At 36.4% G+C, this 18,693-nt stretch overlaps 1 protein-coding gene across 1 annotated transcript in view; it reads left to right on the plus strand.

The window, feature by feature from the left end:
- The window catches only part of EFCAB13 (EF-hand calcium binding domain 13), a 63,380-nt gene that overhangs the window by 13,927 nt on the left and 30,760 nt on the right, over positions 1-18,693 (plus strand). The window contains exons 7-9 of the mRNA XM_033090156.1: positions 5,873-6,016; positions 10,252-10,395; positions 17,820-17,891. Of these exons, the coding sequence (XP_032946047.1) occupies positions 5,873-6,016; positions 10,252-10,395; positions 17,820-17,891 (360 nt within the window). The remainder of the gene's footprint in view (positions 1-5,872; positions 6,017-10,251; positions 10,396-17,819; positions 17,892-18,693) is intronic.

The following is an 18,693-nucleotide window of genomic DNA, read 5'->3' on the forward strand; positions in this document are numbered from 1 at the left end:
AAAACTTTTTGGGAAAAAGTCTGGATGTTACATACGATGAATAAATTAGAAAGCACTGGAGTCACTGATTTTACTGGAACTTGGTTCTTGGTACCTTAATATTAAAGTTCACAGAATCCTTCACTTCTTGACACTGAGTTCTCCCATATCTTAGGCCTCTTTGAGTAATTTGGCATTTTTTCTCTCTACCTTAACTTTGGTCAGCATATTAGGCAGTTTTATAGAGGTATAATTGACATGTAACACCTTATAAGTTTAAAGTTTTTCTCTCTACCTTAACTTTGGTCAGCATATTAGGCAGTTTTATAGAGGTATAATTGACATGTAACGCCTTATAAGTTTAAAGTGTACAGCATAATGATTTGCTTTTCATGTATTGTGAAATGATTACCACAATAAGTTTTGTTAACATCCATCATCTCATATAGATAGAAAAAAAAAAAAAATTCTTCCTTGTGATGAGAACTCGTAGAATCTACTCTTAATAACTTTCAAATATATCATACAGCAGTGTTAACTGTAGTCATCATATTTTACATTATGTCCCAGGACTTATGTATCTTATAACTAGAAGTTTGTACCTTTGGACGACATCCATCCAATTCACCCATGCCCCACATCCCACCTCTGGTAGCCACCAATCTGATCTCGTTATCTGTGAGTTTTTTTTAGTTTCCACAGATAAGTGAGATCATATAGTATTTGTCTTTCTCTGTCTGACTTATTTCACTTATAATGCTCTCAAGGTCCATCATGTTGTTGCAAATGGAAGGATTTCTTTTGTTTCTATGGCTGGATAATATATATATATGCATTTTCTTTATCCCTTCATCTGTAGACGGACACTTAGGTTGTGGCTGCACCAATTTGCATTCCCACCAACAGTGCATGGTGTTCCCTTTTCTCTACATCCTTGCCAACACTTATTTCTTATTTTTTGGATAATAGCCATTCTAATAGGTGTGAGGTGATGCCTCACTGTAGTTTTGGTTTGCATTTCACTGATGATGAATGATGTTAAGCACCTTTTCATGTACGGGTTGGTCATTCATGTATCTTCATGTATCTGGAAAAATGTCTATTCAAGTCCTTTGCCTATTTTTTAATTGGATTATTTGGGGTTTTTTGCTATTGAATTGTATGAGTTCTTTATATATTTTGGATATTAACCCCTTATCAGGTATATGATTTACAAATATATTTCCCATTCCATATGTTATCTTTTCATTTTGTTGATCATTTCTTTTGCTGTGCAGAATCTTTTTAGTTTGATGTAGTCCCACTTGTTTATTTTTTATTTTGTTGCTTGGGCTTTACGTGTCATATCCAAAAAATCATTACGAAGATCTACATCAAGGAACTTTTTTCAAACTATGTTTTCTTCTAGAAGTTTTATGATTTAAAATCTTACATTTAATTCTTTAATCCATTTTGAGTTCATTTTTGTGAGTGGTGTAAGATAACGGTCTAGTTTCTTTCTTTTACATGTGAATATCCAACTTTCCCAGCACCATTTATTGAAAAGACTGTCTTTTTTCCATGAATATTCTTGACTTCCATGACAAATATTAGCTGACCATATATACAGGGGTTTATTGTTGGGCTCCCTATTCTGTTCCATTGATCTATGTGTCTGTTTTAATGGTAGTACCATACTGTTTTATGACTATACTTTATAATATGATACATTGAAATTAGGAAGTGTGATCCCTGCTACTTTGTTGTCCTTTCTCAGGATTGCTTTAGCTATATGGGGACTTTGTGGTTCTATATAAATTTTAGGATTGTTTTTTCTACCTATATAAAAAAATGCCATTGGAAATTTGGTAAGGATTTCATTGAATTTATAGATGGCTTTGGGTAGTATGGACATTTAAAAAATACTAATTTTTTTAATCCATGAACACAAGATACCTTTCCATTTGTTTGTGTGTTCTTTTTTTTTCCCCCCACCAATGTTTTCTAGTTTTCAGCATAGAGATCTTTCAATTCCTTGGTTAAATTTATTCCTGAGTATTTTACTATTTTGATGCTGTTGTAAATGGAATCTATTTTTTGTTTCTTATTCAGGTAATTTGTCATATTGTGTAGAAATACTACAGATTTTTGTATGTTAGTTTTATATCCTTATACTTTATTGGATTTGTTGATTAGATCTAACAGTTTTTTAGTGGGGTCTTTAGGATTTTCTGAATGTAAAATCATGTTATGTGCAAATAGATATAATTCTTCCTTTCCAATTCTGATGCCTTTCTAAAGGAGAGCTTTGCTGGGTATAGATTTTGTGCTTGGCAGTTTTTTCTTTCAGTATTTTGAATATATCTTCCTATTCTCTTGTGGTCTGAAGTTTCTGTTGAGCAATCTGTGTTCTTTGGGGATTCCCTTGTTTGTAACTCGTCATTTTCTCCTGCTGTTTTCAAAATTTTTTCTTTGACTTCTGACAATTTAGTTATAAAGTGTCTCAATATAGCTCCATTCAGGTTCAACCTATTTGGTGTGCTTTGGGCCTTGTGGATCTGGATGTCCATTTTTTCTCATTAAGTTTGGGAAATTTTCAGCCATTATTGTTTTAAATATACTTTTTCCCTTTTTCCCTTTCTCTTCTCTCTCTGGAATAATAATATAGTATTGCTTCTCATGATTGTGTCCTATAAGTCTGCTTTCTTCACTCTTTTTCATTCTTTTTTCTTTTTGCACCTCTGACTGAACTATTTCAAATGTCCTTTCTCCTAGGTTATTGATTCTTTATTCTGCATGGTTGAGTCTGATTGTAAAGCTCTCTACTGAATTTTTCAGTTCAGTCATATTTTTTCAGTTCTAGGATTTCTGGTTTTTTTGTTGTTTTCTATTTCTTCGTTGATCCTCTCATTTTGTTCATGCACTGTTTTCCTAATTTTGTTTAGTTGTCCATCTGTTCTTGTAGTTCACTAAACTTCTTTAAGAGGGTTACTCTGAATTATTGATCTGACAGTTCATAGATCTCCATTTCTTTAGGGCCAGTTGTTGGAGCTGTATTAGTTTCATTTGGTGGTGTCACATTTATCTGATTTTTCATGATCCTTGATTCCTTACATTGGTGTCTGTGCATTTGAGTAAATGGTCTCTTCCCTCAGACTTTACAGGTTTTGCTTTAGCAGAGAAAGTCTTTTGCTGGTCAGCTTAATTTCTGTTTCTGGATATCTCAACTGGTGATGTCCTTGGGAAGCTGGGGTTTGCATCAGGGTCTATTTTTCGGTGAGGCCACTGCCTGTCTGCTGAGATTTGTGGTACAGGATGCCATTGGATGAAAACAATTGGATAGGACTGCTGGCTTGGTTCCATGTCTAAGTGAGGCTGTAAGATGGGTTCTGAGGTTGCCTGAGTTCTCTAGTCCGGCTTCTCAGACAGTCAAGACTGGGTACTGGTACCATATTCAACAATAAGTGGGACTATAAATTAGCTTCCCTGCCTTGGCAGGGCAGTAGAATGATTCACAGTTCTACCTCTGCACATAGTAGGGCCACTGGTCAGATTCTCCACTCAAGGGCAACTGTAATCAGAGTTGCAAGATGGGCTACACAGATTCCTGGGAGTTCTGTTTAGGTTTCCTGGTCAGGTTGGGCTGGATGCTGCATTTGGGTGGGGTTATACATTACCATTCCTGTCCAGTTCAGGCTGCAGAACAGGCTCCAGGGCTGGCAAGGTTCTTTATTTGGGAGTCAAATCAGACATAACTGCACACTAAGCTCCTTGGACAGACAGGGCCACTGTCTTGGCTCTGCAGATGCAGAGCTGCTGGTTGGGTTTTGGGTTCTCTGCTTTGGGGCTGCAGTGTGGGCTGCCGAGATTCTCATGAGCTCTGTTCCAGTTGCCTAGATAGCAGGGTTGGAGGCTGTATTTAGCAGTAGGCAGGGCTATGGATGAGCTTCTCTGCCTGGGATAGAGAGGTGGTGAAGTATAAGCCCCAAGGCTGACGAGACTTTTGTTTGGGAAACTAATCAGGCAGACCTGTGCACCAAACACTCTGGCCAGATGGGGTTGCTGGCTTGTCTCAGCTAGAGTGCTGCTGGACCAAGCCATTTCCCAGGTACTCAGGCCAGTCAGGGCTGGAAGCTACCCTCAGCAGTGAGCCGAGCTATAAATTAGCTCTCTTGCCAGGTGGAGCAGAACTGCTTTCAGGTAGTTTCCCAGGTGTTCCCCAGGCTTTCTGGTTGGGTGGAGTTGGGAACTACACTCAACAGTGGGCAGTTCTATGAATTAGCCCCCTGCCTGGGCAGAGGAGAAGAACTGGCTCCAAAGCTGGAAAGGCTCTTGTTTGTGGTTTTGACTCAAGCCAATCTGTGTCCCAAGTTCCCCGGCCAAATGGGGCCACTCACTGACTGCTCTGTGGATGATCAGCTCTGCCTCCTAGACTCTCCACTCAGGCATTGCTGGACTACGCAGCTTCCCAGTTGTTCCAGCCAGGCTTTCTGGTCAGGCGGAGACGGGAGCTACACTTAGCAGTGGACAGGGCTCTCACAGCATGAGAGCCAGCCACAAGCAGCCTCCCAGGTGTTCTCGTCAGGCTTTCTGGATAGGCAGGGCTACGTATCAGCATCTTTAGTGTCCAAGTGGGTGACTCATATACTATTTCAGCCTCACACTTTCAAAACCAATTATCTACCTGTATTTCTCTCAGCAGCGCTGATGGCCACAACTAGAACACTGTCATGTTGAAATTTCAGAATGTAATGTCTGGTTCTCTGTTCACACTCTTATATTTCCAGATCCTTTTTTAATTTACAATTTTATTTCTGTGACCTCCCCATTTGGTGCCACTATGAGTATATGAGTATGTGTCTAACCTCAGCTGCCTTTAGCACTAATTGGCATTCCCTTTATGTTTTGGAATCCCTCTCCTGTTTCCTTTGGTCACTCTTCCAAACCTTCATTACTTTACTCAAATCTTCAATCCGATCACCATTCTTTCATCTCTTAAGAGATGACTTTGCGTTTTTATAGAGAGTTAGTGAAGTTCTGTTGGGCAGGATCTCCCTGAACGCCTGTGTTTCTGCCTGTGAACTTACCTATAAACAACATGCACATCCTTCTCTCTTATCTCATTGGAAACGATTCCATTTTATGAGACTAAGCCCTTCACTTTTCATTTTCTGCAATTCTGTTTCCTTCTGCTTTCTCAGAGACTGTGCTTTGTCAATGCTTTATACTCTGTTTTTCAGAGAAGCTTCTTGAAAGAGTTGTTTTCATTTATTACTCTAATTTAGTTTCCATTTCACTGAAATCTGGTTTCTACCTCTAAGTACTCAACTAAAACTAATTACTGTAGTCATTATTATCCACTTTCTAGTCCTTCTCTGGTATTTAACAGTCATTTATATCCTCTTTTTCTGAAAACAAAGTATAGCATCCACTGAACTGAATCCAATTCAGTTCAGTAGACTTCTTTGAGAATCTATTCTGAATTAGATGCTAGAATTAGAAGAATGAAAAATTGTGCATCTTTTGGAGCTGACAGTTTAGTGAGAGAAATTGACATGCAAGCACTATCAATACCAAGAGCTTTGACTGACATACATACCAAGTGATATGGGAGCACAAAAGAAGTATCTAACATTCCCAGGGGAAGTTGTGGAAGCCTTTGCCTGTGTAAGCCTTGCATGACTTTTCTGACAGTTTCTTTCTGAGAGTTCTTTAAGAGACTTATAGAATTAGAAGTCACTGACTCCAGACATACCTAATTAAGTCCCAAGATTGATTTTAAAACTAGGAATTGGAACACAAAGATTTGTGGCTCTTCTTTTAGTGATTATTGTTTTGTTTTTTTCTTGAGAAGGGGTGGGGGGAATAAGGATAATTATTCCTTTGAATTAACTCTTTTGTTATGTGTGTTCAGCACTTCAAAAAGCCTGCATAATTTTTAGTAAAATTCGAAGTGGTAAGATTTATGTGAATGATCTGCCAATGATCCATCGCATGTTGAAGATTTCTATAAGTGATTCAGAAATGCGAAAGGCACTAAAGACCATTGATATTGATGGTAAGTTTTATGTTTTCGTTATTAGTTTAAGGGTCTACAAACATGGATATGTTATATGTTGGTCAGATTAATTACAAATGATAGGAAAGCTAAAGTTTTAAAATGTTATAAAAACATCTTTTTATTTTTTGCAAATTTACAATAATGATATTACAATTGGGCCTTAAGTACATAATATTGGACTGATTGGTTACTGGACTGGATTATGAATACACTCACCAACATTTGTTATTTTTATATTTTAAATTTTTGCTAATTGCGTTAATATAAAATGGTTTGGTATAGGCAAAATTTCTTAAACAAGGTGAAACATTTTTAATAGAAAAGAAGAGATTAATATATTTGATATATTTAACTATATTAAGAACTTTTATTTATCAAAAGACACCTTAAGGGCCGGCCCGGTGGCTCAGGCGGTTAGAGCTCCATGCTCCTAACTCCGAAGGCTGCCGGTTCGATTCCCACATGGGCCAGTGGGCTCTCAACCACAAGGTTGCCAGTTCAATGCCTCAAGTCCCGCAAGGGATGGTGGGCTCCGCTCCCTGCAACTAAGATTGAACACGGCAAGTTGAGCTGAGCTGCCTCCCAGATGGCTCAGTTGGTTGGAGCACGGGCTCTCAACCACAAGGTTGCCAGTTTGATTCCTCGACTCCCTCAAGGGATGGTGGGCTGCGCCCCCTGCAACTAGAAACGGCAACTGGACCTGGAGCTGAGCTGCGCCCGACACAAGTAAGACTGAAAGGAGAACAACTTGAAGCTGAACGGCACCCTCCACAATTAAGATAGAAAGGACAACAACTTGACTTGGAAAACAGGCCTGGAAGTACACACTGTTCCCCAATAAAGTCCTGTAAAAAAAAAAAAAAAAGACACCTTAAAAAGACAAGTTACAAACTTGTAGATATTTGCAATTCACACAACTAACAAAGGATTAATTTTTGGAATGTGTAAAGAACTCACACAAATCAGTAACAAACCATGAAATAGAAAAATGAGCAAGACACACAGGCAAGTATTTCTCATAAAAGATAACACAAATAGCTGATGCTCATATAAAAATATGTCCAACATCACCAGTGCTCAAGGTAATGCAAATCAAAATTCTATTAATTACATTTTTAAACACATAGAAAAATATTCTCTTGTAGTCATTGTTTGATACTTGAATCAAAGAAGTAGATAATAGAGAATTCATTACATCTATAAACTATTCCACACTTGTTGAGGAGGGAAGACAAATTTAAAATAAAAATGATATAAATAAGTTGAAGGAGTTGTCAGAAATTAAATAAAATAAATTTAGTATACCTAAATGCAACGTGGTACTCTAAGGCTGAAAGCATCAAGCTTCTCAAAGATAAGATGTGGATTTATTATTATAAAAAATTTATAGATGGAAAATCCTAGAAGTCAAAATGGACCACCAATAGAATTTTACTAAACAGTCTAGCAGTAATTTACAAGTTGCAATAGTCATTCCAACAGTTTTTGAGCATCTACTATATGACAGCTTTCTGAGGGTATTAAAAATAAATTAATAAATATAAACCTAACTTTTAGAAAGCTTAAGCTTAAGAAGCAGCTCTGTTTTTTCTGACCTCTTTAGTTATCTATATGTTAATTTTCTTGACATTATTTTTTGGAGGTTTATATTAAAACAGTACTCCAAAGTAGAAATAACTTTATCCTCTGAAAGCACAGAAGAATATAAAGGAGAAAGTAAAAATCATTTGTAATCCCATAACTCAGAGGCAAACTTTGGTTTTGTTTTGTTTGTTTATTTGTTTGTATGTTTTAAGGAGGGCACAGCTCACAGTGGCCCATGTGGGGATTGAACCGGCAACCTTGGTATTATTAGCACCACGCTCTAATCAGCTGAGCTAACCGGCCACCCCCAAACTTTGGTATTTTTATGTGTATTTTTCTAAGATTTTTCCAAGCATATACATATGTGTATATATGTGTGTGTATAACTGTGGTGTATACACATGCATGAACATACGATTTTAAAAAACATTCATGGACTCACCTGCATACACTTTTGTTACCTTTTTCTATTAACATTACATGGTAGTCAACTTTCTGTGTAAATAAATATAGATCCACGCTGCCTTTTTTAATGGCTGTGAGTTATTCTATGGAACAGATTTAAAAACAAATTGTTTAAAAAATAAGCTATGTTATAAATAACCTATATAAACGTAGGTTACTTCTAATTTTTGCTGTTATAAACAGTGCTCTCTCTCTTTCTAACTCTCATCAGACAAAGATAGGGAGCTAAAACTAAAATTTCTAGGTATTATAAAAGAATGTGAACTTTTTAAGGCTTTTAAATAGTATCAATATTAGAAATTCAAAGCAATTAAACTTTAGAACTTCATATATTCAGGACTTTAGAGTTTGTCTTCCAATCACCTGGATTTACTGTTGGGAAAGTAGGGGATAGAAAGGTGAAGTGTCTATTCCAAAGCCATACAACCAATTTTAGATGACATATGTTAAACTTTTGTTCATTAACTTTACATTTAATGAACTTTTGTTCATTAACTTTTTGTTCATTAACTTTACATTGACTGCTCTTGTATATAGACTGTGGTATTTTAATATCAATTAATTCTATTCACATTTTTAGTTTGCATTTTTAGCTCATGTCCTTAGTGAGTTCAATGATAAGTTTGCTAACGGAGTTTCTTTCCTTCTGTTTCTGAACCATTCTTATAGTTAATGGAATACTGGATTTTTCAGATTTCCTGAAGGCTGTGAATGATGTTTGTTATTCGGTCTCTCAGGATCCAGGTAAAAAGATAACTCTTCTCAATTATAGAAGAGAATGACTTTGATAGTAACTGATATTAGGGTGGGGTGGTGATATGAATTTGTGGTTTTTTGTTTTTTTTCCCAGAATCTCTTAACTCCTTTTCCCCCCGGTAGTTTAGGTTGAGTAGAATTAGACATGAGTTATTTCATAAGAAGCATTAAAGAACCTGGATCCCTGCCATGGCATCATAATTAATTGTCTATGTCCAATCTCCACTTTCTCCTGTGCGCAGCTGCCAGACTAATTTTCTTAAAACACAATTTTTGTCATGTCATTACCCCTGCTCAAAAATTTAGATGCTCTTCCTATTATCACATGAATCTTGTCCCAACTCTTATGCTTGACATCCTCACCTCTTCGTAATTTTTCTTGCCATTCCCCCTTTCTCCTCCATAGAGTCTTTCCCAGGCAAAACCCCCATGCTCCCATTTATCATAAATCTCCACACATGCCAATTTCATTCTTATTTCCATGTCTTTGTTCATGTGGTTTTTTTTTCCTCTCTGTTGAAGTCTCACATCTGTTTCCTTCTCTACTCTTAGCAGTACTTCTTCACTGTGTCTAGAATCTGCTAGTATTTCTCCCTAGAAATTGCAGATGCTGATGGGTCTCCTAATAACTTTTAGTTTACACGACATATAAATTGTAAAGAAAGTGATTGGAAGGACTATTCATGTTCATGATAGAAATAGTGTTTCCAAACGCCTGAGCTCTCTAGTGTTCATGACCTAATTTTAATAGGGGTTAAACTGTTGTCAAACTCATTGTAGTATGATAAAAAATCTGAAGAGAAACTGTACCTATATCATCCGTCTCTCTTTTATACTGTCTTTTCTAAATTACATTTTTAAGCAATTAATGACTCCCCCAAATTTTGGATGAAGCTGCCTTGCTATTGTAAATTATACCATTGGTAAGAAATTGTTTTTGTTAAAAGTTTTAACTAAGAGGTGAGTATATTATAATGAGTAAGAGCAAGCATTCTGGAGTAAGACTACTAGATTAGAATTCTGGATCTTCCATTTACTAGCTGCATAATCAGAAAGGATTTTCTATGCCTTAGTTTCCTTATCTGTAATGCAGGAATAATAATAATTTTGATTTTATAAGCCTATTGTGATACTTGAATGAGATAACCCATAGCTTTGGGCATAGTGCCTGGCACATAAACAGTGTTCAATAAATACCAGATATTATTTATATTATATTGGGAGTAATAATAGCAAAAATTACATTTTATGCTAGGAATGTGGCCAGAACTGGGCAGATGCCTGCTTGCAGGTAAACTTTTAGAAAACGCTATGCCTATGTGAAGTCATTTTCCCCTGGGAGGGTATTCACACAAAAGCAGCTACTCCGCGAAGAGCTTTTGATTCTCATGGTACAGTAATCTCTTTGTTTATTTATTTATTTGCAGCATTCCAGGGTGCCTTGAAGATTTTCTGTAGGATAAAAGGTGGTCAAGTTGCAGTTGATGAAGTAGCTGCTGTTTTAGATAGCATGGATATTCCCGTAACCGCTGAAGATTTTCAGGAAGTGATAAAATATGCTAGTATTGATAGTAAGTTATTTGAATTGATATATATGTATATATCTTTCTTGGATATCAATTTTCTGATTCATCCTTTATTTCTTTTCCTTCGTTTTTTAAAAATTTTATTTTATTATTAGTTTCAGTTGTACAAAACAAGATAATGATTTGACATGTACACCCCTCAGAAAATGATAACCCCACCAAGTCTACTACCTCTCTGACTTCTTTTTCTTTTTCATGCTTGCTTTTTGTCATCAACATTGCTTACTGGTGTCTATGGTAAGAGATAGTCTAGAAAAATTAAATGAGAAACTTCTAAAATGGTTGTATTTTGGTATGTTTGGTAAAAGTCTAAGAGAAAAAGGACTTTTTTTCTTTTCAACCTATCTCTGTTTTCCAATAGTCATGTTTATATTTGTGGAAGAGGTAGTTTCTATAGTGAAAAGCGCATTCGCTTTACAAGTGAGGAGACCTAAATTTCTTGAATTTTCAACTTTATTATGTAGCTTTGATTACAAAAATCTTCCTATGCTATTCAGTTACTCTCTGTAAAATGTAGATTTCTTTAAACATTATAAATATATTTAGCAGATGTTTTGTATTATGTGTTTACATGTGACATGGGGATGTCCTATAAAAATGGGTTCATTAATGATTGATTAACTGATTTATCCATTCATTTAATGAGTTACATAGTCATTTAATATCTCCTGTGCCTGGAACTATGCTAAGTGATACACAGATGAATAAAACACATTTCTTATTCTGAAGGAGCTCACATTCTAGTGTGGAGTCAAGTAAACTGAAAATTATAATGTTGTATAGCAAGTACTGTTATAGAATATAAAAGGCTGCTAACGCATATTAGAAGCACCAAGGAAAGGTTATTATAGGAGACAATGTCTGAGTTAAGTCTTCAAGGGTTAGTTAGCAGGGGTTAGTTGGTTGAAGGTGATGGGTGAGAAAGATATTTTAGACTGAGGGAACAGTTTGTGTAAATATGGCAGGAAAATAGTCAGGTATGACATCCTTTCTAGTGGGCTTCCACTGATTTTTGTCATTTGTTAGTGGTGGCTTTGTAGTATGGTTGTTAAAATGTGGTCTAGAGATAGAAGCAGGCTGCACAGAGTTCTACCAGGTAGTCATTTATAGTGGGCTCTGGGGTGGTAGACCGAAGTGGAGGGGTATAATGGGGCATGAAGATGTCTCTAAAATAGGGATTTTAAAGCTAATCTCAAGCCATATTATTAAGTAGCCTTTAGGGCATGCTGTGCCAGGAGCAACAGAAATCATATATGAAATCACAGCAGCACCCTACTTTTTGGTTTAAGGAATTCTGGTCTGGGCTTCCAGGGCTCCTATTTTATTTGGGGAAGTAGGTTGGACAAACATACTCATTTTATAAGATTATTGTAGGAATTAAATAGAAATATTTCTCATTGTGTTTGGCACCTAGAACAGGCTCAAGAAATGTGAAGCAGAAACTTAAGAATCATCCTTGACAACTCTGTTTTCTCTGTTTTCCTCATGCGATCATTATGAAGTACTATTATTTTAAACTCTTAGATATCTCAAATCTTTCTATTTTCCAACATTATTACTACCTTAGTCCAGCTTACCAGAATCTTTCCTTAGGACTATTGCAGCTCATCTTAAGAAGCCTACTCTTATCCATCCAGTCTTATCCTCCTTTACTCTGTAGCCAGAATGATTTTTTCAAAATGCACATCTGATCATGTTAGCCTTGAATAAAATCTAATAACATCTCTTAGGATAAAGAACCCTTTAATATTGCGTACAAGGCCTTGCAATGTCTGGCCTTTACCCATATCTGCAGCTTTATCTCAGACCACATTCTCCCTTGCTGTCTGGGTCTTCTTAGAGATTCAACTATATACCATGCCCCCTCCTGCCATAGCCATTGCACATGTTCTTTTCCTGGAACCTTCCTCTCCTCCTAGTTAATTCCTACTTATATTTTAGTTAATTCCTACTTATATTTTAGATCTAAACTCAGCTCTATTTTTTAGGGATGTTTCCCTGACCTCTGCGACTATATAAAATTCTGGTATTATATACTCTCACAGCACTAATAATAGTTGCAATTTGTATTTTTAATTGTTTGATTAGGATCTGCATCTCACATAAGACTAAGCACCAGGAGAGAAGATACCATGTTTACTTTGCCAAGCTTTATGTCCTCAGCACCCAGTGCTGTGCTTATGGCACACGTTAATTGCTCAACAAATATATGTTAAATGAATTACTGATTCTCACCCCTTACTCTACCTCTCCCAATCAGGGAGAACAAGGTTTCTTCATTTTGTCATATTAATAAGCTGGCTGCAACTTGAGGCAAATCTTCATAGGAAAGGTCCTTGACTTTTGACTAGGAAAATCATTTTAATAGCTACATTTGATTGTGGAAGTTAATGCCTACTGGGAAACACCTAGTTTGAGCAAAGAGTAAGGCAATGTACTCTATATAAGAAAATAACCGGAATTGAGAATACAACAGTGGCTCATCCGAAGTTGGAGGAAGAAGATCGAGGGAACCTAAAAGTAGATGAGGGTCTAGCAGTCAATACAGAGGGGCCAAGAAAACTTTAGGACAATAGTATGTAGTTGCTCACTGTGCTGTTGAAAACTTCCTTACTCTTACTTATTGTAAACTATCAGTAACAGTTTGTTATATACAATAGCCTTGTGTTAGTGTTGTTGGGTGGATTTAGAGGAGAAAGATCTATAGGATTTTTGTTTTGTTTTGTTTTTTTAATTAAAGTTTATTGGGGTAACAATTGTTAGAAAAGTTACATGGGTTTCAGGTGTGCAATTCTGTAATATATCATCTATATAGCACATTGTATGTTCCACCCAGAGTCAGTTCTCCTTCCATCCCTTTTACCCTCATCTAGATCTATAGGTTTTATGTTATGTAGGCTTGGAGTGGAGAGTGGAAGTAGCACCTGTAGAATGTGATAGATAATGTGAGATCAAGAGTCCAAGGGAATAGAAAACAAAACATAAACTAACCACAAGAATATAAACAACTCAGGAATCCTCAAATTTAGGAGAGACTATTGATTTATGTTCATATGGTGTGGGGTCTGAGCTATTTTACTTAAATATTAAAGGAAAAGACAACCCAGAATGCTGAAAAATTTGGGTCACCCAAGTAGGAGGCATATGGATTTTCTGTACTAGAATTTTGAAGCAAAGAGTAATGTAACTCCGTTATCCTGCTGGTAGAAGGCATAGCACTATAGGTACTATTCTAGCATCTTGTTTTTGTTATTTGGTTTGGTTTTTTGGAGTAATAACGATAGGTGGAGGATATGTTTGTCTTTATGAGTGTTCATAATGAGGAGGAAAGAATTATGCCACTGGAATTTGCAGTGAAGTTCAACAAGCATTCAGATATGACAAGAGGAGTATGGAAAATCACCTGATGGTGGTTCTGGGAATTTCAGGTATTTCTGTTTCTGAAGTAGGGTGTTGGTGCAGTAGTTTTTTCTCATGGAGGTTAGTGATCTGGAAATTGAAATGGGTGAAAAGTAGTGACTAACACAATCTTTGCCAGAGGAAGTTTTGATATTGTGGGGCACTCTGAAGATTACAGAAAGGTAGTATTAATGATCACTTAACACCTCCAAAATAATGGTGCCTTGAATATGACCTTGATGATTAAGATCATTTTTTTCTCATATTAGGTAGTTGTGTTTCCTCCAGAAGTACAAATATTGAATTTCCTCCAGAAGTACAACTATTATAGTCGGAGGCTATTTTGAACTTCCCTTATGAAATAAACAGAATCTATAACCATATTGATTGCCTCAGTCTCGACCAGGAATCATTTGTTAAGGTTTTGATAAGCCAGATAGGGGCTAAAATAGTAATTTCGGATTCTGGAATGCTTTTCTGGCCACCAGGGACTATTTAAATAGGTAATATTTGTTTAGTAGGTTCATGATAGGTGTCCTTTATTGTGTTAGAAGCCAGGAATAAATTTTGAGCAAGAGCTAGTAAGTCTGTATAAAGGGTTGCTACCGCATTCTCATTGGTTGATATTGGACCTCTGTCCAGAGTAGGGAGTTTTCTAAGTGGACAACAGATAAAAACAATGTGGTGTTCTCTGCTGGATTAATGTATATATGGTCCAACAGAATACTTTTCAGTGATCAAATTCAAGAGCTTCAGGGCTGAAGCTATGGTCTAAGAACTTTGGACAGAATTCAGTCCACAATAAGTGCCAGGAATTCACTGGGGAGATTATCGGAAGTGTTAGAATCGTAATGAAGAACAGAATGAGGATAGATAATCAAGGAAATAAGAAACCATAATTAGTAAGCAGTTCCTAATTAGAAGACAACAGGATCCATTTGGTCTAGTACTTCTTTGATTGGACCAAGTACATACTTGCTTTGCCCTGCACTTGACATAGCTTACCAATTTTCAAAGAATCAGAGTGAATCAGACTTACCCAACACTAAAACTAGACTGTATATAATTCTTCTTTGACTCAAAAGTCACTTTAAAAACTTGCATCTTTTTCTCAGGGTCTTCACTTATAGATATAATTGAACAGTTGATTTCTTATGAATAGACTGAAGAACAAACCCAGTATTTTTATAGATAAATAAGCCAACTCCCATCTTTTTCACCTTGGATGGCAAGCAAAGTCAAACATCCAGAGGCAAGAACTATTGGGAAAATCATTTTCGACCTCTGTGCACAATTGGAATGACATTATTCAAGGTCACTGCATCTGAACCCAGACTCTGTCATGGATTGTCCAAGAAGAAAAATGGTCTTAGACAGAAGCAGGGGCAGGAAGTTATAACTATGAGCGTGCTGGGCACATAGGCGGTGCTAAGCAAATGTTTTCCTGATATCCACAATGTAGATATCGAATTATTCTTTACAATCTTCAGTATATTTTGTTCATTCAGAAATCATTTTTAAGTGATAGGAAGTAGACACTTTGCTAGGCATTGGGGAACCAAATGGAAGGTGCATCCTCTGCTCTTAAGGAGTTCATTATCTAGTGAAGAATACAAAAGAGTAAATACTTGAAATACTGTCGATAGTACACTCCCCCAAATTTTTTGTTAAATGAATAAAATATTATCCTGATTACCTACTGTATTTCCCCCAAAATAAGACCTAACCGGAAAATAAGCCCTAGCGTGATTTTTCAGGATGCTCGTAATATAAGCCCTACCCCAAAAATAAGCCCCAGTTAAGATCGTCAGCCAGACAGACACATTTAGTACATCCATTGCAACACACAATGGACATATTGAAATATAAAATAATATTAATATATAATTAAATATAAATAAATAATATTTTTGACATTAATACTTAAATGATAATATAAATTATAATTAAGTATTTGTAAATACCAAAGCGGGCACCTTTGGACGAGAGGTAAACTCCTATGTAAACAGATTAACTGGAGACTTATTGCCGAATGACCAATCAGAGTACAGACACAACGCATGAATAATGTGCGCACTTGATAAGGAATGGACGTGGTTGGGTCGAATATGAATCTTCATAATTCAGTACGTCATGTGTTGTAATGGACGTACTTAATGCACTCGTGTGAGATAAAGAAACGTTTTCTGAATTTTGCTGCCTGCAATTTTTCATCGCTTTTGTGGGGACTATCATTCTTAACTGTCATCATTTTTGTTGCCACTCCTGTCTCGTAAGTCTTCAGTTAACACTTGATTTAATGGTAGATTTGAAGGGAATAATATTTTGACCCCCAGACAAGGTGAGTGCAGAAAGAAAGATCTATTCCATCGAGTACAAGAAAGGAATCGTGGAGGACTCCCGGGGAAATAATCTTACGGCTTTCTGCAAAGAGAAGAAGTTGCATCTCCGAATGGTTTGAAAATGGTGAGCAGAGTACGATAACCTCAGTCAACAGGTGGACAAAGGGAAATGCTCAAAAGCACACGTGTGGATCAGGTCGGCAACCATTATTTCCTGAGCTGGAAGACATCATCTGTGAATGGACTGCTGACAGGAGAGCAAAGGCTTTGGTTGTGCGCAAGGCTGATATTCAAACATTTGCCCTTGCAATGGCACCACAGTTAGAAATATCCCCAGAAGAATTCAAAGCATCACAACACTGGCTGGATGGCTTCATTCAGCGATATGAACTGTCTCTAAGATTGACAACACTGTTCAAGCTGGAAGATACTGAAGTTATTAATCGTGCACTTGCTTTCAAGTCCTTTGTTGATGGCATTGACTTTTCTAAATACCAACTCTCCAACATGATTGCTATGGATGAAACTGCAGTGTTTATGGGCCAAGGATCTCAAATGACAATTGATCAGAGCGGTGCCTCGTCAATCAACATTCCTTCCACTGGTTACAAAAGTGCAAGTGTCACATGTATTTTGATAATTCATCTGGATGAAAGGAAAGCCCCACCTCTAATCATCACCAAGGGCAAGAAAGGTAAGGTTGAATGTATTTCAGGCATTTATGTTCTTGAAACCGAAAAAACCTGGTGCACACAAGCAATTATAAGGAAGTGGGTCGATTTAATGCTGCCACTTGTTTTGCGAGGTGGCCAAAGAGGTCTGCTAGTCTGGGATTCAGCCAGCACTCACCGTGCTAAAGACATGAAGAACTTCCTTGCAGAGAGACGAATAGATCAAATAATGATTCCTGCAGGAATGACTGCCCATCTCCAGACTCTTGATATTGCAATAAACAAGCCATTCAAGGACCATTTGCACATGGAAATCAATGACTACATTGAAAATAGAATGGAGAAAAATCAGCTTGGAAACTTCGTGAAGCCTAGCCTGCAAGAGGTCGTTACTTGGGTGAAGGATTCATGGGATAAAATCACTGACAGTTGTGTTGCCAATGCCCTACGCGCAGGCTACATGGACAAGAGGTGCTCATTTAAGGAGAGCTCTATTGCTGGACATGAGAGATTGGGGCCGATGGTTCTACAGGAAATGGAGTCGCAAGAAATTCAAGCCGGAATTCGGGGTCTGGAGAGTTATGACGATGTTCCAGAAGAAGATGACATGACTGTATTTGAATAAATGTAGATTGTTGTACATGAAAAAATAAAACATCCCCTGAAAATAAGCCCTAATGTGTCTTTTGGAGCAAAAATTAATATAAGACCCAGTCTTATTTTTGGGGAACTACAGTAGCTTTGGGGCTTAAAATGAGACTAATTTCTTTTGATGGGAAACTCTTTTATTAAGGAGAAAAAATAATGGTCTTAGTTGTATGTTTCAGTGTGTACTGAGTTACTCACAATTACTCAGATATTATTCAAAACCCGTAATAGCTGGCCCTCTGTTCCTACTTCCACACATATCTGTGTTGCTTTCATATTAGAATAGGATGGCAGCTTTATTTGTGTTCAAAAGGAAATTCAATATTTGAGCTTATTCTTTCTATCACAGGTAACCATCTGGTGGATATTGGCGATATTATATTTTCTTTGGATGAACTGCAGCAACAGTATGAGGATATTTGTGAGTGAGCTCTTGTTGCTATAGAAAGTTTTATCTGTAAATAAATTGTCTTTAAATTAAATCTTAATTTATAGGTTTTATCATACAGGGTTTGAAAGCCTTCTCTGAACCCTTTGCTCTAACTCATAAATCAGGGAGATAAAAAATTTAGTATAATACTATAAATATATCTAATTAATATTGATTATATAATATGACTGTCTCATAACTTTCATCTTTCCCTTCATATTATGCAACATAAAGTCACCTTTAAAACAAAATACTAACACTTAAAATAAATATTTACTTTGCAATGTGGGTAATTCTGACATTGACAGTTTAAAAAATTTTAATCTGTTCTTTGCTATCATTCATTATTTAATTTAGTTTAGATTTTCTTCATTAAGTACATTATTTTTGATCCCTTCTTATTGCACATCATGTCACTTCTCAATCTTTCTCTCATTTGTATAAATTCATTTGGTCAAGATTATCTATGTAAATAATTTTTAAAATTATAGTATATAGCTCTGTATAAAGCCTGCTATAAAAAAAAAAAAGAAAAAAGCAACCTCTTGTGTGATCCTTTTCTGAGCTTCTCCAGAGGTAAACATTTTAAATGTTTTAGCTGATTACTTGGTATTTATCTGCATGACTGTAAATAACATGTTTATATTGCTGCTCATTGATTTTTAAAATTTTGGGTAGACACAGTAAACTCCCTACTATGAAAAATAAGGATTTAGCCCTGTTTCATTTTTCCTGTCCCCACCACATCCACTTACTCTTCACAAACCTATTCATCTCCCCAATATAGTTATAT

This window comes from Rhinolophus ferrumequinum, chromosome 21, assembly GCF_004115265.2.
Source record: "Rhinolophus ferrumequinum isolate MPI-CBG mRhiFer1 chromosome 21, mRhiFer1_v1.p, whole genome shotgun sequence".
NCBI classification, from domain to species: Eukaryota; Metazoa; Chordata; class Mammalia; order Chiroptera; family Rhinolophidae; genus Rhinolophus; species Rhinolophus ferrumequinum.